Source organism: Lactuca virosa, chromosome 8 (assembly GCF_052849685.1).
Source record: "Lactuca virosa cultivar CGN04683 chromosome 8, Lactuca_virosa_CGN04683_v6, whole genome shotgun sequence".
In the NCBI taxonomy this organism is placed as follows: Eukaryota; Viridiplantae; Streptophyta; class Magnoliopsida; order Asterales; family Asteraceae; genus Lactuca; species Lactuca virosa.
The window spans coordinates 331,775,588-331,798,045 of NC_136433.1; the positions used below are offsets into that span (position 1 = coordinate 331,775,588).

Here is a 22,458-nt window from a genome sequence, read left to right on the forward strand (position 1 = left end):
TGCATTTGCGGTAAGGATTTGGGATTGTGAACTGAGAATCATTACAATTATGTTCAATCGATCTATTTCACAAAGTAAGGATCATAGACAAACATAGAGTGCATACTTGGTGTATGGAAAATCTATTGTTTAGAAAAACATAGTGTACATGCTTGGAGCATGGGACGACTAGTGTTTTTAATTCAAGTATAAAGTTGATAAAACCGAAACAATGAATAATGAGTAATCAGTATGGTGATAAATGAAAAGTGTTTTATTTATATTCATAGGTTTTGATACCATATTGGATTCAATTATTCTTGTGTTTCATTTTACATGTTTTGACTTCCAGAATAAACTAGGTCATTCTTCTGAATGACTAAGTTATTTGAACCATCCACAGTCGGTCATATGTTGGAAGTAGATATGAATCAAGACTCTCATGAGTTGGCTTGTAGATGTCTAAGTTGTTGGACATAGCAAAGGGTGCTACAACACTCATAAGTGCTCATAAGTTCTGAGTATTGGATTCAACCCGCGCTCATTTGAATCACTTCATGGATTTTATCACGAGTGATCATGAGACGATAATATCTTATATTCTTCAAACCTAGAGATATGAGTTGTTACTATGAGTTGGTTATCAATTGATTGCACGAAAACGCATTGGTAACTCGATGTTATAAAACGTGCATTTGTGTATGATTAAACAAGTAGCAGAACAAGCCATATGAGTCGAAGTTTATCCATTCCTTTTACCTTCGGGATAAAAGTGATATCTGTGGGCCCCTCGATGATTTAATGATGACCATGTGAGTGCTTGGCCAAGCGAGGACTGATTTGATTTGTTCAATCAGTCAGTCATCATGAATCAGAAATCGGGAAACAACAAATAGACTGAGAGAATGATTGATAATCCACGTCTCAGTCCATATGATATCTAGAATGGAGGAATATATGATCCCTTATCTAATGGACAAGTCATTGACGAGATCAGAGTTCAGTTACAACGTCAGAGTTCGACAGCGGCTTAAAGAGTTACGATTGCCAGTCGGTTTTTGAAGTCATACTCAATAATAGTTTTAGACTTATCCAAGTGGGAGACTGTTGGATTAGTGTCTAAGTCCATAACTATATTTGGTATGTACTTGACCCGACTCGGCATGGTCCATTTGGGTTGCATGGCATCATGCATTTGGATAGACTAAAATGAGAGAAATAACACTTAAGGTTTATTAATATATTATAAGTTCTAATATATTAATAAGATTATTTAATTAGTATTGATCAAGAATTAATTTGGAATTAATTAAGTGATCAAAAAGGAGACTAATTAAATATATGGGTTGATTTTGTAAATCATCCATACTTGTATAGTGGGCTAATGCTCCATGGATTATCAAGTTGGGCTAAAACCCATAGGATGCTCCACGGATGCTCCATGGTGTTTTTGTACCCATGGATCATGGAAATGAAAGGCCATGACAATTAGGGTTTACATGGTGTAACCCTAATTGTGACAAACTATATAAGCATCTTATTCTTGACAAAAATCGGCCACTATGTGTGGATGGTGAGGGCTAGCAGATTTCATAAAGTGTATCATTTCTCTCAAGTTATTCCAAGTGTATTTTGATGTTGTGTGAACCATTTGAGGTGTCACACTTGGGGCACTCGGCTCTTAAGCATCAAGGAATCAAGCTACATAAAAAGGTATGTCTTCTAACTTGTTTTATTACCCAAGTATCAAAGATTGTATGCTAGATAGGGTAATACCTTGGAATATTCATATTTTCATGTATAATAGAGAAAACATAGATCCAAGGTATTTAGGGTTGTATGTACACTTAGGAGTGTTAGAATGCTCAAAACCCAACAAATCATACATCGGATAATTCGCCTCATGAGGATTGAGCTCCCTCGAAGCGTAAGCAATAACATGATCCCTCTGCATCAGAACTGCACCCAAACCTGTGATTGATGCATCACAATAAACCACAAAATCCTCAACACCCTCCGCCAGGGTCTAAATCGGCGCCTTATACAATCTCTGTCTCAGGGTCTCAAAAGCTGCCTGCTGCTCAGGCCCCCAATGAAAAATGACAGTCTTCTTCATCAACTAAGTCGGAGGAACCGATGTCTTCGAGAAATCCTGAATGAACCTCCGATAGTAGCCTGCCAATCCAAGGAAACTCCGAACCTCAGATGGAGACCTCGGAACCTCCCAACTCATCATAGCCTTGACCTTGGCCGAATCGACCAGAATACCGTTTTGGTTGATAAGGTTCCCCAGAAACTGCACCTCGCGCAACCAGAACTCACACTTGGAGAACTTCGCATACAATCTCTCCCTCCTCAGAGTCTCTAATACCTCCCTCAAGTGATCCTCATGCAGCTCCTGGGTCTTGGTATAGACCATGATGTCATCAATGAATACAATCACAGACCGATCCAACATCGACCTACATACGCGGTTCATGAGGTTCATGAACACGACTGGAGCATTAGTGAGCCCAAAGGGCATCACCACAAACTCGTAATGACCATGACGATTCTAGAAGGTCGTCTTTTGCACATCCTTCTCTCTGACCCTCATCTGATGATAACCTGAACGTAGATCAATCTTGGAAAGCCAAGATGCACCCTGAAGCTAGTCAAACAAATCATCAATCCTCGGGAGTGGATAATGGTTCTTCACCATTAGCTTATTCAACTCCTGGTAGTCAATACACATCTGATACGATCCATCCTTCTTCTTCACAAACATGATCGGTGGTCCCCATGGCGAACTGTTCGGTCGAATGAAGCCCTTGTCTAACATGTCCTGCAGCTGTGTAGACAACTCCTGCATCTCTGGAAGAGCTAACTGATACAGTGCTTTGGCTATCGGAGCCGCACCTAGAACCAAGTCAATGCTAAACTCCACCTGCCTCTCCGGAGGCACCCCAGGCAAGTCCTCTGGAAACACATCCGGATACTCCCATACAATTGGCACATCATCCATAGTCGCCTTACCCTTATCCATAGTATCCATAACATTGGCAACATATCCAGAACAACCCTGCTGAAGATAACATCTGGCCCTAGCTGCTGAACATAGAATCGACCCACGATGAGCACTCTCCCCCTGAACCACTAACTCTCCCCCCACTTGGGGTCCGAATACGTACCAACTGACGCTCACAATCAATCACGGCCCTATTGGGGATCACCCAGTCCGTTCCTACAATAACCTTGTTCCCGCGCAGAGGAATGGGAACCAAATCAATCGGATACTGCTCGCTGAACATCTCAAAAACACAACCTTGCTGAACCCTCAATACCCAGACAGATCGATAATCCACAATCTCAACCTCTAAAGGAAAATTCATCTCCCCCGGAGCTCCAACAAACCTCTTGCTAAGCGCAAGTGATACAAAAGATCGGGTAGCCCCCAAATCAAAAAATACCAACACAGAGATACCGTTCACAAGGAACGATCCTAAAATAAAACACACAAATATAAGCAGAGAAATCACCATAAATAAAGAGATAAGGAGAAGATACATACCCGTCACCACATCAGGTGTTGCACGAGCCTCCTCGGCTGTCAGTTGAAAATCCCTCCTCCTCACCACAGGCGCGTCCGCCTTGCCCTGGCGGCCATCAGTAATCCGTAGAGTCGTTGGAGTGGGTGCTACCACTGGTCCTGTTGCTGCCAAACTTGGTCAATTGGCATTTTTATGGTCCCTCTGATTGCAATGGAAGCAAATCAGATCAGATACTGGGGTGGTTGTGGTAGTAGAAGTGAAATCCCTACGAATATGACCCGTCTGGTCATACTTGAAGGAGCCATAACCACCCACCCTGCATGCCCCATCGTGCATCCTGCCGCACTTGCTACAACGGATCCGACCCTACTGGCCTCTCGATCTCGAATCAAATACCTTGGGCCTCTTGCCCGTACCCCCTGAATTCTAAGCCTAATCCAACTTCTCTTCCTATCCATCTCTAAATCAATCTACTTCTCTCTGGCCCTCGCTATCATATCATCCAATGTCTTGCAACTGTATCGCCTCACAAACTCCCGGATATCACTCCTCAATATCTCATGGTATCTTGCCTTCTTCATCTCCTCATCCACCACATATTGCGGAACCAACAACGCCCTCTCGCGGAACATAGCGGTGATCTCGGCCACCGTCTCAGTAGTCTGGAGAAGGCCATGGAACTCCCTCGCCAACTGTCATACCTCAATCACTGGTGCAAACTCAGCTTGAAATCTAGTCACAAAATCATCCCATGTCATCGAATAAATCGTCGTATCACCCACAGAGCGCCCAACCTCCTCCCACCAATCTCGAGCTCTGTCTTTCAAATGATAGGAAGAAAGTCTAGCCTTTTCCCCATCGGGACAACTGCTAGTGCGGAAGGCATTAGCGACATCCACTAACCAACATTTGCTTGCGATAGGGTCCTTCTCCCCGAAGTACTCCGGAGCCCTACATGCTCGGAACTCACGGAAGGTCAAAGTGAGAGCTCCCATCAATGCCACCATCTCAGACCGAAAAGCGCTCAAGCACGCATCCAAAATCTCCAGAATTCCCTCCTTGACCGTATCAAAGATCATAGGAGTTTGCTCGAGTATGTTGCAGGTAATCTCATACGAAATGAACTCCCGCATGTGATCATCCAACTGCCCGGCTCCAGAAACCGAGCATGAACCCTTACCAACACTAGAACCACTAATCTATATTCCTCGAAGAGTCACCATACTGAAAATAGACCATACAAAGCATCAAAACACGCATAAATATGTATATCGAGAAGTCTCATACTCTACAAGCTTCCTGGTATCATCGCAGCTCCCCTTGACTCGAGTACGAATGATCTGCTTCCAGTAGTACATGCCCATACAACCTTCCACATCTATCCGTACTTTCCTTAAGGATCGCTTTGAATCCTCCAAGTCACTCCTTATCCATACATACAATCCTCAACAAGACAAGGCTCCCAACACTAAATCTCTTCCTAGGTTTTCCTAGGGCAACCACCACACTACTCCCTGCCATTAGCTACAGAAGGAACTCCCCATAACATCATCTAACTAGCTCACGATTATAATTACATTTCGTCGACACCAGATAATTCTTTAAATGAAAGGTCTCACACTACAATGGTTGGAATCAAACAAGAGTTGCACAATAGAGTTAAAACCTAACCTTCTAAAATTATTTAGTCTGAACAATATGTAACTTAGTATATTCGCTTACTACTTAGTTGAAGTTAATGGAAACTCCTAAAAGCACAAAGCTAGCAGCATTCGAGCATCGAATAATCGGAACAAGCATAACCTAAATAGGCCATCCTATCACTGACTGATCAGTACTAGCATGCAAGTCTACAAGCTCATACAGTAGGCATATAAATGCATCTCTCCTAGCATTCTATCATGCAAATCCTGAGCATATCCTTAGCCCTAACTAGCATGCAATTCACAGATTCACAAATCAAAGCATATCATAAAACATGTATGGGTATTTTGGGAAAATTTACTTGAGCTCGGTCGATTGCATGCACCACACCCTTTTTCTTTTATTAGAAAACCCTTTTATAAAACATTTCTTTTTGAAAAAAAATCTACCAAACCCTCAGTTTGAGTTCAGACACACCCGAGAGTATGCGCGAATCCCTCAAACTAAGGCCCTGATACTAACTTGTAACTACCCAAAAATTAAGACCAAAAATTTGGATTTTTATATTAATAAAACCACTATCTATAACAATATCATAAAACCATAGTGAAATCAGAGTATCAAATAACATCCAAGTACAATCAGAGTCATATAAAATGCAGAACAACGTGGCATGTGCACTACAATCATCCCGAGCTCTTCCCTTTCAAACTAGAAGTACCTGAAACATAAACTGAAAACCGTAAGCACAATGCTTAGTGAGTTCCCCAAAATACCACATATCATACATATCAAACATATAATGGGCCTTGCCCGGTATTGGGCCCCGCCAGGCATCAGGCCTTTCCCGGAACATATCTGTCAATCATCGGGCCCCGCCCGGTATACATGAAAACACATAAACACATGTAAGTATCACAAAGATAAATAGCATACAATATAATCATCAGGATCCGCCCGGCATCGGGCGCTGCCCGGTATACATACAAACATATATCAGATATCATACATGTGAGAGTCACGTAGACAACTAGCATCCTAATCATAATAAACCATGGGCCGACATTAGTGTCTTCAACCTGCCAAACACAGTGAGGAAACTCACCTCAGTCTGCTGAATCTCTCTGATAAAAGCTCGGACTGCTGATCTGAAAAATCCCGCGCTAACATCATGAATAATACCCAATTAATAATTAGTTCTTAATCCAAAATAAAAAATCTAGATCACTTATCCAACATCCAGGGTAAAAGACCATTTTTACCCTTTTTCCTACTTGGCCCAAAACAAGGCCCAATTTCGTAAATGGCACCTAAAGCCCAATATGACCTAATCTAAGAAAGCCTAAAGTCTAGAAAGTATCCATAGGAGTTAAGGGGTCAAGCCCAAACGAAACATATGCCAAAGACCCAAGCCCACAACTCCTTCGACCCACAGTCTAGCGTACGCTTGGTGTACCAGGCTCGTATGCCCTGTGTACGCGATCGATTCGGAAACGGGTTTGCAGCCAGTACGCTCAGTGTACCCAGGAGTATGCCCCGCGTACTGGCCTAATCCCAAACCTTTGTCCAAACGACTTAATCACTTCAGAACTTATCATCCAATCCACAAAATATCATCATATTAAGGTCGTAACCCATAATGTCGAAGGCTTTAAGCCTTTGCATGGCTAAAAACACCCCAAGGTCCAAATCTAGTATCTTAGCTCCATTAAGTGAAACATCAACTTTGCATGGTTGCAAAAACCCATCAAGGTGACTTTTTTTTTCATTAGGGACCTCTAAAACGTCCAGATCTAGAGACTAAGTTCCTGGAGTAACTTTTACTCACAAGGACAAGCCAAAGGAACTAAAATAAACCATGAATCACCCCAAACTAGATCTACACAAAGAGATGTCAAGCTAAGAACTTTTTACCTTCAATAGCTTGCAAAAGAGGTGACAACTATGGATCTCTAAGCTTCACTCCAAGCAATGAATCTTCAATAACCTTCTCTCTTCAAAATGCACAAGAAAACACTAATATCCTTCACAAGAGCTCAAGAACACTAAAATGGTGGTTAAGGGTCGAGATTAGGGTTTATGAGATATGGAGGCTGATAAGAAGCAAGGCTCAAGGGACATAATGAGCTTATATAGGGGTAAAACCCTAAAGATTAGTGTCTCAAGCAGGCTGGAATACGCCCTACATTCTCCCACGTATGCCCACGTACGTGGGTGCATTCGTGATCCGTCAATGGGCTAGTACGCTAAGCGTACTCATAGAGTATGCCCCGCGTACTAGCTAGGGGACTAAAAATGAAAGAAATTTTGCATTAAAGGGGTTAAAAGAAGCATACAAATAAATCTTGAATGTTACATTTAGGAGTTTATTGATACATTCAAAAGGTAAACTCGAATCTTCCTTCTTTATTCTATCCCAAATAAAATTACCTTTGTGCCCCTAAACCTTAAAATCATACTTAACATTAAAAAAAATCCATCCAACAATATCAATACCCTTTAGTTATGATTTGAATTTAAAGTTATAATTTTTGTAATTCAACCATCTTATTAGGATATTAATTTACATTCAAACACTAAAAAAAATATATCTTTATTCCTATTATACCCTTATCCTCCATTTTCCATTCGGTATTACCATATATGTATCTTAACAAATTATTTGAGTTCTATATCAAGATTGCAATCCATGTAATTCAGTCAACAATTTAAGATATTATATACAATCAAAAACAGTAACTAGGTTGAGACAATCAAACAAATAGAAATAGTAGCAGCTCACGATTTGATCCATGTTTAAATTAAATTATTGATTTACCCTTATGATGAACATTGTACATACCAAATTAATGATTTACCCTTCAGATAAAAAATGGAAGTATCATGCTAAACGCTTAAACAAAAAAAATGATTACCATAAACAGGAAAACCGGTAAGGATGTATTTGTCATTTAATCAAAGTACTTTGCTATAATAGGTGTATTTGTCATTCCATCGAAGTACTTTGCTATAATGTGTTTTAACTGGTTTCCATCAAAATAAATTATTTTTTTTCTAGATTAAAGGTAGGTAATATATTTTACTGTTTATTTGAAAAGTTTCAGAAAAGTAGTTAACCGATTTTATGTAATTTGTGACAAAGAAAATCGAAATATATAAATACATATATTTGATACGGGAACAAAAAAATAATTGAAAAAAAATATAAAAAGCGAAAGAAGGTACTGACCTTCTAGTGCACAACAACGAAGGTTTGAAGCAGGGAATGATGATGGAAGTTATAAGCAATAAGAATGATGTTCTAAGAGAAGGTTTAAAGAAAAGCAACGATTGAAAATAAGTGTGAGTCGCAGATTCAAGGATGAATCGTATATGTATGTGATAATTTGAATATGATTTTTTGGTATTAATGGTTTCCTAATAAAAATGGATTTTATATTAATGGTTGATATTTAATGTGTTAATTGAAATGATTTTAATAATATGTTTTTAAAGTTGACCATATTAAAATCTTTATAACCGGAAATTCAAGATTTAAAAAATATAGGAATCTTTTATTGGAATTAAATCCATTCAATTTCAACGAATGTAAGTTAATTTTGTTTTACAATTGGAAAGCTTTTATTGGAATTAAATACATTCCATTTGGGGAAGATGATGTCAGCAATTTGATCTAAGAGTAAAAAACATAGGATTAAAATACAATCAATGAACCCATATTGTTTAATATGATGTAATAAGGTTTTTGTTTTAATATATAATAGAGATATGCAAAACAATACAAGTTATTCCAGACATTTCGAACAAAACATTCCAGACATTTAGGAAAATAACGTTCCAGATCAGTTCTTATTCCGGACCCATTATTCCCATTTTGGAAACAAATTAACAACATTACATGTAATACTAAACTTTCCATGGTGTATTACTAAGAGTTTTTAGTCTAGTAACAAGTAAACAATGACTAAAAGCAACAAAAAAAAAGCACATGCAATATGCAATTCCAGACATCATCTGAGTATTCCGATATGGTCTATGTATTCCGGACTTAAGAACAATGTTTATACATCTAAATGTAAGTACATTAATCTGAAAAACTAATATAGTTTGTTGAATCCATGGAATAAAACACCAACATTCAAAATTTAAGTTTCAAGAATTTAACCACTTGGGTTGTGGTGACTTTGTAAGGCATGTAGAAGATATGGTGGATAACCTATTGACCCATGTTCAAATCCTGACACCACTCAGCCCTTGTGGCCATGGAGGTTCGCCTGCAGTGACTCCAGAGCATGAGACAAAATTGCATGTTTGCAGCGGGGGATTAATCGGTGCGCGAAAGCTGACCCGGAAACCCTCGTTAGGGAAGTTCCCTTTCCAAAAAAAAGTTCCAAGAATTTTGGCTTTTCCAAAATGACATTCAAAGTATCAATTGTCGGCACCATATTATATAGAACTAAGCCTGGTATTGGCTTGACCCGTTTTCAACTATTCCGAAATATTCATTTCAAAATGCATGATTATTTTGCTAAAAGCTACATCAGTTGGTTATTCTTCAAAATGCTATCCAAACTTGTTTACTTTACTCAATTTCCATTTTTGTCATTATCATTTACCATTCCATCTTTAGACTGAAAATATGTCAAATTTAGATAAAAAAAAATGGTTTGTTATTTTTAGGTTTAAATTTAAACCAAAATGCATATATCCCTAATATTTAGGAATTCCCAATCCATTTTATTTAAAAGAAATAAATTTAATTACTGTTTTATTGAGTAACTTTTATAACATTGAATTAAACATTTACAGTCTCAGTTATTTTACAACTTAATTTCTCATTTAAAAAAAATAATAATAAGTCTCATAACCACAGCCTAATTCTGTCACCGGTCTATTTGACAACACGACCCGGTCCAAGCTATTCCAGGCATGGGCCGGACCAAATAATGTTTCCTCTTCAACCTCATTCCTAAAATCCTAAATCAACCCTAACCCTAATAACTCGCTGTACACTAAACAATCTAAATTCTAAACCCATGTTAACGATCTACAAATTTACACCGATCTCCTCAAGAATTCATTCACCAGCTTCGAAAACGCCGAAGAAGCGTCTTCTTGCAACCGCGCCGGAGAATCGTACTCCGCCACTTCCCCTGTATTTCCGATGAAACCGGTTAATTTTAGCCTTTTCGTGCATTATTTTTCTAATCTATAGAATTAATCGAAAGTTTTGTTACCTTGATCGAGAACGAGAACTAGATCGCTGTCGACAATGGTGGGGATCCGATGAGCGATGGTTATGACTGTACATCTGCTTGTTTCTTCTCTTATTGTCTTCTGCATGATGTTATCTGTCTCTGTATCGATGGAAGCAGTCGCTTCGTCAAGAACTAGTATGCTGCGTTTCTGGAGCAATGCCCTCGCTAAGCATACAAGTTGTCGTTGCCCAACACTCCAATTTTCGCCATCTTCAGCCACTGAAAATGTTTAAATCATTAAAACATGGTTAACAATTGAAAACGAAAACATAAGGTCCGGGCCAAATTCACTTTATATTTTCCCCTGCTTCGTTAATTAAAACTAGGTGAGAGAGACCCATGTATTACATGGGTTAATTAAAAAAAATTAAATATCAAAATTTAAACATTAAGTATTTTTTAAAATTAAATTTTAAAATAAGGAAGGAAAAAACATATTTATTGCAATTTAACATTATATTTATTACATTTAATACTTTATTTATATAGTTATATGTATTATGTGACTTTTTAATTTTAAAAATTAAAAAAACTTAGAAATTGACATGTGGATATTATTTATTTCAAAAATACCACAAAATGACAAGTGTCAAAACTTATCAGAGATTGACATGTGGCAAAATGGATCTTCATTTATTAGAGTAGATAAATATATTATTATTTTAATAATATAATTTTGTAATCATATCAAATTATTTTAATTATCCATAAGGTTAAAAAAAATTAAAACATGAGACTAATTGAAAGAACTATACATAAACTTTTGTAAACTTGTATTATTACAGGGAAAATTCCCTATTGAAATTTATTTTATTTTGGTTTAACCATGAAATTTTTGTCAAATAACCATTTTATAAAACTTTGAATTCTATACAACCAAAATTTGTTTTTCTCGTATCATATAAACATTAAAAGTTCGAATTTTTTTTTTAAAAAAAAAATAATGTTTGAAGGGAAAAACTCATGATTTTTTGAAGGGAAAAAAAACTCAGTTTGGTAAACAAATAGAAAAATAACAAACTAGTCGTTTCTTAAAGGAATTTGGCCAAACATAGTCTTTTCAATTCTTTCCATGATTGAATTTTCAATTTTGTTTCTTACTAAAACATTGTATTCCAATAATATATCAAATTACTGGATTACTTTAAATTTTTAGGTTATTGATACATCTATCGAACTAAATTTATCAAAATGTTGTAAAAATAAAAAAATAAAATAAAAGGCACCTGGTGTATCAAGAAGCCTCTTATCCTGCCTTACAATATCCGCAAGTCGACACTTATTCAACACCTCCCAAATCTCACAATCCGAATGCTCTTCCAACGGATCAAGATTAGTCCTCATAGTCCCTTGAAACAAAGTCGGATCTTGTGGAATTATCCCCAATTTAGACCTCAAATCATGCAACCCAATCTTGGAAACATCAATCCCATCAATCAAAATGCAACCTTTTGTGGGTTCAACCACCCTAAAAAGAGCCTGAATCAGCGTTGACTTTCCACAACCAGTTCTTCCCACAACCCCGATCTTTTTTTGACCAGGAAAAATACAAGTGATTCCTTTTAAAACAGTTGGAAGAGCCGGGTGGTATTGAACATGTAGATCTTTGAGCTCGATTTGGCCTAGAGTGGGCCAGTTGGGTTCTGGTTTGTAATCTTTGATTGTTTCAGGGGCTTCGCTTGGAATATTCGCAAATTGGAGAATTCGTTCCACTGAAATCATTTTGTTTTCAACGTTGCAGAGGTTCCATATCACCCAGGCTTGTAGCACGTTTAGGCTCAAACCGTATGTAACAGCTAACCCGGCTAAACCTGTGGTTGCAAATTTTGGTTTTTGTTAATAATATAAAGTAATTATTGTTGTGTAAATGAGTATCCCTTTGAAATAGTTTTTGAAGTAAAATACAAAGACCTTATATTTTGTGTTTTTTCTGGATTGAACCTCATTTCTTATATTTTGTGTTTTTTCCAGATTAAACCTTTTGCTTGAGAAAAACTTTGTATTTTTCATTTTTTCCGATCTGACTTTTTTTGTCATTTTTTTTCCAAAAAAAAATGTAAAATGTGATGATTTTTTTTTGAGAAAAACTAAAAAGGTTGAAGATTTATTTGGAAGCATTCAGAAGGTTACTGGTTAAGGTTGAGGGTTTTTTTACGAAAAAAAAAATACAAAATTGAGGGGTTTTTTTGGAAAAAAAATGAAAAGGTACAAGATTGAGGGGTTTTTTTGGAAAAAAAATGAAAAGGTACAAGATTGAGGGGTTTTTTTGGAAAAAAAATGAAAAGGTACAAGAGGCAAAAAGTAAATTTGAGCTTTAATCCGAAAAAAACACAAAATATAAGGGTTTTTTTTTTTGTGAGATTAACCCTGCACTTTAAAGGTTAACTGAAAAATCTTACATTACACAATTGAAAAAAATAGTTGTATTGCAAGTGTGGATATATATAGTTTTGGATAAAAGTTCTTTATGAATAAAGTTAGATATATTTCTTTTCAAAGAATATGCAACAATTTTCAAGTTATTCTATATATAATTAGAAACTAATATTAACATGTTTTCATATACAATCTCAAAACTCTTAATTCAAAATTTTAATTATAATTAGGTTGTTTTTATATTTTAAAGAACGGTTTAGGTTGTTTTGAAATTGCAAATTATTGGTCCTCAAAAAGTGTGAGAGTGACTTATTCTTTTAACTCTTGTGTATACAAAAAGACACCTTCATATTCCTTATTATTTGAGGGGATGTGTAAAGAAACTTACTATGATCGATTGACGCCCGAGGGAGGTGCACCAACACAACTAGGAGTATAAAAAACACGAGGTTGAAAAGGAAGTTGATCCGAACACATAGCCACTCCATTGTAGCAGTGTTATGAAAAGTAACACGAGAATAATCATCAATAACCCTTAAACACTTGTTCAAGAAACGAACTTCTTGATTAAAGCAACGAACTGTCAAAGCCCCGGAAATCGATTCCGAAAAATGATGCTGAATTGGAGACTTTTGAATCCCGATCATCCTCGCTAGTTCCCTAGCAGTAGTAATGTAGTACGCCTGAATTGTACAAAAAAAAAAAAAAAATCATTTTATTTTTTTCTTTATAAAAAATGGTCTATAAATTCAAGATTTTGTGTTTTCAACTTACTTGATACCATATCGATATAGCAATTACGATAATGCAAAGCAAAAAGATTGGCCATGCGACATGTGACATTAGCAAAATAATGCTTAGAAGTTGAATTATTGCGAAAACTAATCCCGCCAATCGATAAGGGACATCTACATCCACTGTGCTTTGATCCGTTGAAGACTGTAAAAAAGACATAATCAAATAAAAAAAAGTAAAAAAGTTATTGAATTTAACCTCCAATTTTTTTAGTTGTGTGAAATAACAAATAAAAAAGTTGGGGATTGATTACTTACACGGTTGAGGATGCGGCTCGAAGGTGTGGAGTCAAAGAATGAAACGGGTGCCCGAAAAACCGAATTTATCATTTGTAAGAAGAGGTTTTGACCCGTTTTGATGGCAATCACAGACAACAAAAAAGCCCTAACCAAAATAAAAAGCGAGCTTCCACCGGACAAAATCACAAAGATTTCAATTAGGGTTTTGCTGCTAACCCGACCCTCATCTTCCGTGGCCCACGCCATCCAGTAATTACTGCCCATTTGGAGGGCTAAAAAGAGCGTGTGACATATTAAGATAACTGGAACTAAGGCTCCTTTACATGCTGAAGTGATGAAAGTTGAGTATACACTGAATTTGACCCGCCCGGATTGTGATTCCTCTTGTGGTATTGTTTCTATGGACCCGACTCGGGTCCTACAGGGCTCGTGTTTTAGTTCCAAGGGTGCACCATGGTTAGCTTGTGGGAACGTGGTGAGGGTTTTGGTCTCGTGGAGTGGGTTTAAAGACATGGAGTGTGCGGCTATTTGGCGTGCAAATTCACTTGTGGGGTCCGCGATTAGGTCGTTGTAGTTTCCTGATTGTACAATAACACCGTCTTTGATCACCTATGCCAAAAACACACACAAAGGCTAAGTTGGTTACATCGACGAGATTTCTAGGGCCATCTTCGATGATGAGGAGGGTATTTAAGTCTTTTGTACACACACGAAATCATAAGCGAGTCATGTCCAATCTTTTTAGGTGTTGTATTTTTTGTCCATTGATATCAGTCTTGCTCGGTTTTTGTCAAATGGATGTCAAACACAGTATAACCATACATATCATGGTGTGGGACGTAATTTCATGTTTTTTTTTTTTTGTGTAGGACAAAAAAATTGCAAACTTTTGTCCCATTTACAACATTTTTAGTGTAACAAACGGAACCTAAAAATAAATATAGCCAACAAAAAACACATAAAACCTACCAGAACCAAGTCCGCTGCGCTTAAAAACTCCAATTGATGCGTTACGTAAACAACCGTCTTCTTGTCTAGCAAATTCATCAAACATTTCTAGAAAAAAAAAAAGATTTAAATTAACCCCAAAAGCATCCACAAACAAAAGTATAAAAACCAAAGAAAATTTGAAGAAATCTTGTACCTTGAACATATGAGCACCCGTATGAGCATCAACCGCACTAAACGGATCATCAAGGATATAAACATCCGAAGCATTATACAAAGCTCTTGCTAATTGAATCCGTTGTTTTTGACCTCCACTTAAATTCAACCCTCTCTCCCCTACAATACTTAAATCCCCATCAACCAATGTCTCAAAATCCCTATCCAAACCACATCCATCCACAACTTCATCATAAAATCCCTTATTCATTCCCCTACCAAATAGAATATTGTCTCTTATTGTTCCCGTTTGAATCCAAGCACTTTGTGGCACAAAAGCTTTTGATCCAAATACTTTTATACGTCCACCCGAAATCCTTGGGATTTCACCAAGTATGCTACATAACAAGCTCGATTTTCCCGCTCCAACTGAACCACATATTGCTACTTTATACCCTTTTGGTATTTTAATCTTTTGAGAAATCTTGATTGTGGGTTTTCTTTGATCCAAATCATTTGTGTCCCATGCATACTCCCCGGGTTCAAATTCTATTGCCACATCTTGTTCCATTACAAAATCCTGATCCGTTGTAGAATCTTTGATTATAAAATCTTTGATTCGATCAAGTGAAACCTTCGTTTGAGCTACCATGGAAACAAGATCCGGGAGATTATAAATCGGATCTTGCAAGATTCTAAAAGTAGCCAAAGTTGAATAAACAACACTTGGGGTTAATGGGATTTTCAAGAAAATGCAAACACCGAAAGTGGAAACGGAAACTAATGTAGGAGATGTCCAAAAGAGGAAAGCAATAGCCGAACACGTATAAAGATATTTCTTGAGCCAATTTTGTTCTTTTTCTCTTAAAGCAATCAACTTTTTCTTGAAGTTGGATTGCCATGAATGCAACTTCAAGACTCGCATGCTCTTCAAGATTTCTGAAGTAGCTTTAATCCTCGAGTCTTTCGACTCCATGACTTTTGTTTGGAAATCTTTTTGCATATTTGCTAATGGGACATTGATGATCATAACAAGAATAGTGGAAATGAGGGCAGCCATTGAAGGAGCAAAACCAAGGTTCATGTATAAGATGATCAAGGCAAGAAGAACTTGAATTGGAAGCAACCAAATGCCATGAATATGCCAGAAAAACTCTCCTATTTTTTCGACATCCATGTTGATCAAATTTACAATATTGCCATTGCTTGTGGTGCCATATTTGACTGATAAAGATTTCTTGTATATTAGTACAATAAGAGCAGCACGTATACGAATGCCAATACGTTGAGCACCAAAGTACCATTGTCTTTGAGATAATGATTCAATTGTTTTTGCCAAAAAGAAAATACATGAGAGAATAATTCCTTTTTGGTAGCTTGAATCATTATCATCTTCTGATAAGTAATTCACAAAACTTGTGATCAAAATCGGTCCCATGTATGAAGCAAGTGTATTCACCCCTAAAATTATCAAAAAGAAAAAATTAAAGTTACCACATCTTTTAAGTGTAAAATAAATAAATATTTGACAAGACTTGTATGTAAGCAGATTCGCAGAATGTGCATATGTTGAACTACTGAAACTTTGGCCAATTTGTATACCCCACTTTTCCCCCTTTTATTTTAAACTTTATGTGCATCACATGTGAATTTTATGTGGAAAGTCTCCACTACCCAAAAAGCTAAAAAGAAAGAAAGTTAACAAAAAAAAAAAAAAAACACTGAAGTCTGTCAGAACAAATTATATTAATTTTGACATTTTCCCTCACTTTGATGTAATAAAATAAACAAGTATGATGATTAGAATCACTAATTCTAGCACATTTTAACGTTTGTTTTTTACTATTTCACCCAATAAAATGGTCAGTTTATAAGGGAACTACACATCCACTCATTATGAAGAAAACTCAAGCGGTGGTCCACTTTACTTAATAGGCCAAAAAAGAACACTAGAGTACGTGAAATAAATGAGTCCTTACTTTATTAAGTCAAAAAAAAAAAAAACACTCTCTTAACCAATTTAAGCCTAGTCGGTTGTCGACATTTAAGTCGATTAACTAAAAACCATTTTTGTGTAGTTCCCTTTAACAAGCACGTCTAACTTGAAAAGAAAAGTCACAAGAATAGTAAAAAAGAAATACTTTTTTAATAACTTCAACATGTGCACTCATATTAGCTTCAACTTTTGTAACTTTGTCCTATATGTTTGTGTGTTGGTGGTCCGTTGGAGGATCTCTTGGATTATATTCGTGGTTGTAAAGAACAAACTTGGTTACAACTTTATGCATTTAAATATATTTGATGAAAAACTACAAAATTAACAACTTTATGCAATTAATCACATGAAACCCAATACTAAACATAAGTTATATTGTCTAAAAAGATGACAACTTTATGCAAAAATCACCATTGGGTGGTAGCAAACTCATTAAAAATTTATTAGAAACCAAAACCTCTTCAACAAAGTACAACTAATGAACATATTCGTAAACTTTGTTCCTAAAAAACTGAATTCAAGAAAAAAAAGGTAAGAACTTACCTGCAAATATGGCGTTTATTGCTAAAGATTGTCGTATAGCATGAACTATCGCCATGGTCAATACTGAGCCTCGAGTTTTTTGTTTTTGAAGCGACTCTTCCAACAAACATGCAGCTTCTTGAGCAGTTTCAGATTCAGGAATCGAAGGGACATGATTAAACTCGAGTTTTTGAGCGTGACCCAATTCAAAAAGAGGGTTTAACCAATTAAATGTAACCCTCTTCCAAATTCCTGATTTTGTAAAAGCGCTAGTGTCTTTGCTAGTTTCTTGGAGCAATGGTTCATCTAGTTCTTCGTGTTTCTTGGTGACACGATATGTTAGACCATCGAAACACAAAAGAATTGAAAAGGGGAAGGTGGCCATGTCGACAAGATTCGATGATGAAACAAATATATGCATGTTTTTGGATTTAAGATAGTTGAAGATGATGAAAGTGACTGAAACTGAATCAAGAATCGTGGAAAAACACCAGAATAGAACTAGCACCCAAGGCCATTTTCGTGTTTGTTCATCTCTTCTACTGAAGAATGAATACACAGTAACAATAGTGGCTAAAGACCATGTTAATGCAGAGATGACAGACTCGTAAGGTACAACCTCGTGCTTCAAGAACTTGTACACACAAAAACCAATATGAGAAATCAGGATTATAAAGGTGGAGACGAGAGTAATCTTTGAAAAACGTGAGAAATTAATCGAAAATCTTGTTCTTTCACCCCTTGTTTGCTTTAGAATATCAGCGAATCCCCAGATGAATAACCACAGGAAGAAAGACACATTGCCTGTATTCAAAATGGCCGCCATTGACGGAAACTCGAGAACCTCGAAAGCCCCTTTATACAGCTCGAAAACGAAACTAAAATCGATTAAAGAACAAAACCCCCACATCAAAACAATGATTACTATAATGAAAAATCAAAAAGGGGGAAACAAAAGGGTACAAAAACTGTGGAAGATAAAATTAAATTATTAGGTAATGTATATCCAAGATTGGATGAGTCTAAGAAATGTGGATCTGTAAAGGGTTTTAGCGACTCACGTGTCGATTCTTCAAACGGTGGGTTGGTGAGAGGAATATGAGCCTGAAGGTTGTGGTCGATACTTCAATTGTCTTGATCCTTCTTTCACTATATATAATACAAAAAAAAGTATATATGTACGCATTAATTGAATTTCAGAGTGTTACAAACATCCCTATCAAAGATTCCAACATCCCATGATTCATATACCCTGGGTGATTCATTGGAATGTAATAAATTGTTTAATAAGCTACCAACTATGTAAATCATGTTAATGTTGTCATAGGTAACAATATAAAGCTGCTTAGCTAATATAGTTGATATTTTTGTATAAATATAATTATACAAGCTTTACTAACTCTGTTTTGGATCGCTTATTCTAACTTATTCAAAAAAATATTATCAACTTATATGGTATTGAAAGCATTTTAAGAAAATGTATGCGTTAAGGTATATGGTACCACAATAAGTTGACAAGTACAAATAAAATAGCATATTCAAACACTCAATTTAGCTTATTTAGTGGTATCAAAACGTTATGATCAAAATAAAACAACTGATCTTAAAGTGCTTATTTAAATCGATAAGCAAAAGACTCTAAGGAGTTTATTTGGTGTGGCAGGTGGTGTAGGGAAATGGATTGGGTCCATTTCCTTTGTTTGTTTAGAACTAAGAACAAAGAAATTAGAAGAAAAAAAATATGAGAATTTCGTATGTCATTCTTAAACATCAAAAAATCTTATTTGTTCGGTTTAATTTCTAAATATCATATTTACCGTTCATAAACTTATATATATATATATATATATATATATATATATATATATATATATATTCTTGTTAAATATCAAAATATCATATATATATCATTCTTAAACATCAAAATATTAACGACAATGTTTAAAGTGTCCTGCAACTACAACATAACAATAATAATCAACAAGAAAACTAAACGTTTAATACATACATTCCAGGGAGAGTGTTGAAGATGATGTGTTGTAGTTGTCAAAAGGGCGATGTTCCAACAATTTAGTAGTAGATGATCCATCAATTTAGATGTAGAGACGATATGGTCAATTTTTTTAAATATCATAATGATTCTCATATATCGAAAATGATTGTAAACTATTAATTGTAAAAAAGGTTTTGGACAAATATGATATTTTGAAGGTTTATGAAGGATAAATATTATATTTAGAAATTAAATTAGGCAAATATGATATTTTAGTATTTAAGAAGAGCATATACGAAATTCTCCTAAAAAGATTTTATCATTTAATCTTTTTCTTTTTGTATATAAGTATAAAAAAAATATAGGAAATGAAAAATTATCACTTCACCACTCACACCTTTTATTTTGGAACCCTAACACATCCCCTAGTATTTTCGTGACACATCCCTTTTCATCGACTAAGGCCTCTTTCTACGATTTAGGCATGCCTTGCATCATCTCTCTCGTGTCACACTCACAACATCTCTCTCATCTTACACTCGTATTGATTATGTATTAGTTGTGAGATCTATGTATTAAATGGGTTAATTAAAAAAAAGTTAAATATAAATGTCAAAATATCTAAGAACTTTGAATTTATAAGAAAATATGAAAAATAATTAATTATTATAATGGAAATGTTTTTTATCTTTTAAATTTAAACAAATAATTTAAATAAATAAAAGAGATTAGTAAAGTTTAATTTTGGGAATTTTGAAATTAAAATGTAAGTTAATTAATGAAACTGATATCCATTTATTACTACATTTACTGCATTTATTACACTAAAATATTATATGGAATTTAATAAAATAGAAAAACTCATAAAATGACATGTGGAAAAAAATTAATTCAAAATAACTACAAAATGACATTTGGCAAATTGAACGAGAGTGTTACAAGTGGCAAAAAAAACATTCATTTATTAGAGAGGATCTTTCCAAATTTGTTATGTATGTCGATTTCGGGGAAACACATGGATGTTTCATAAAATGCTAAAAAGGAGAAACTTGCATGACCAAATTATATATATAACTTCAGCATGTTTAAGATATCCAAGCGCTTTTTTGATATATATAATCTAAATGGTCAAATCTTTTAAGCTGAAAGATGAAGGAACTTTGTTTCATTCTTTAAGATATTTGTGACGTTCCAATTTTCAAGGCAAAATTTTATTTATTCAAACATAAGTTTTACACATGTTATATTACAAAATCATTGTCACATATTTAATTTTAAAAAAGAGTTTTAGTGGAAGTCTTACAATATTATTAATGCATTCGATGCAAGTATAGTCATGTGTGAGCATTTCCTTGATCTGAAGAACAACCTGAAAAGCAGTTATTCAACAATTGTAAGCTGAGGCTTAGTGAGTTCCCCCAAGATGTCATATACCAGAATACATACACAATGCATACACATAATGGCCTTCAAAATAAAGTTGGTCCGACCCTTTTGCCTTCAAAGTAAAACCGGTCTGCCCTTTGTCCTTTAACGTAACGCTGGTCCGCCCGAGTATATTAGCCTTCAACATGAGACTGGCCCACCCTCAGCTCCTATATATATATATAGCAGACAAACAGTTCCACATGACATGCAACAAACTAAGCTAGTTTAGTGGCCTAATTACATACTACAGGGCAACTATATCCTAACATACAAAGGATACAGATTGGAGTATATAATATAGTGAGAAGAACTCACCTAGAAAATTTCTTAGATGGTTAACAACTATCCTGGTAATCCAATTGGCGAGCAACGCGCCTCAATAAGTATTAACCTATATTACTATAGCTTATTAGTCCATATGGGAATCTGGTAATGAAAGGCATGATCATTTCAGCATATAGCCTTTCTAAAATCCAACAACCAAGCCAATGTGACCATTCTAGACACCTCTCCCGTAAGTAGATCAATCAGTATTATGACTGAAATTACTTATAAATCTTATTTACACATTCATAACAAAGACTATGAATATAAATATAAGTTACAATGAAAACAATATAAATGTAGCTTAACTTATAGAGATTTTCCTGACAAAATTCTGGAAATTGTAGTTGCAGAACTCCGACCCGAGAGCTTCTATTTTTCGGGCTCTCAAAGACTCTAGATAGCTAAAATACCCTAGAATCTAAAGAAATATCAGATCAAGGTTGAATACTTCAGAGGAAAGGTTTTGAAATTGTGTGTGGAGAAATGAGGATTAAAAATGGTATTTATAGGCAAAATTCGGGGGTGGCGCGCCACGCCACGTACCAGGCGTGTCGCGCCCTAGGTAGGTGGGGTTTCCTCCGCCTAGAATGTGGCACATGGCGGCTAATCAGTGTGGTTGCGTGGTAAGGGGGTAGGTACGTGTTTAATCTTTAAAAATTCATATCTCGCTTATACAAGCTCTTTTTTCGACGTTCTTTATATGCATGCATATGTATTTCCGAGTACTATAACTTTCATTTAGACTCCATCGGCTAATTCACGCTACATTTTAAATTTAACAGTCTACGAAGATTACACTGCAAAGGACAATGTAAATTTCATAACTCCTTCATAGGGGCTCCGTTCTCGAATGTCTTTATATCGTTGGACTCCTATTCATGAGATCTTCGATTCTCGTTTAGATTGTTTTGGCTAACAATCAACCAATTTGAATTTGAATTTCTGTGTTAACACAGTTGCACTGAAACTTCGAAAAATCGTAACTTCCTCATACGAAGTCAAATTTGGACATTCTCTATATGCACGAGTTCGATTTTATGATTACTACGAATTTCGTTTAGATTACTTAGGCTAATAAGAAATATATATTCGATTTATATTTTACGACGCACTTTGTCGTATAGGGATGAATGCAAAACTTCGAAGAATCATAACTTCTTCATACGAAGTCAGATTCAAGCGTTTTATATATATACGGAAATCGTATTGACATCTTCTATAAGTTTATGATGATTATTTTGGCTCAAAAGTAATATATTTCTCCTTC

At 35.6% G+C, this 22,458-nt stretch overlaps 1 protein-coding gene across 2 annotated transcripts; it reads right to left on the reverse strand.

Moving 5' to 3' along the window:
- Positions 1-9,968: 9,968 nt before the first annotated feature.
- Positions 9,969-18,579, reverse strand: LOC145129155 (putative ABC transporter C family member 15). Of its 2 annotated transcripts, XM_079063889.1 has the most exons (10): positions 18,505-18,573; positions 17,465-18,321; positions 14,966-16,386; positions 14,791-14,877; positions 13,840-14,430; positions 13,562-13,726; positions 13,176-13,470; positions 11,638-12,222; positions 10,391-10,630; positions 9,969-10,306 (listed from the first exon to the last, which is right to left on the reverse strand). In XM_079063889.1, the coding sequence occupies exons 2-10, from the start codon at positions 18,267-18,269 to the stop codon at positions 10,209-10,211; spliced, it is 4,287 nt and encodes a 1,428-aa protein (XP_078920015.1). In that variant the 5' UTR covers positions 18,270-18,321; positions 18,505-18,573; the 3' UTR covers positions 9,969-10,208. The 2 variants fall into 2 exon arrangements, with proteins under 2 accessions (XP_078920015.1, XP_078920014.1); XM_079063888.1 differs by having other exon boundaries at positions 17,465-18,579.
- Positions 18,580-22,458: the final 3,879 nt, after the last annotated feature.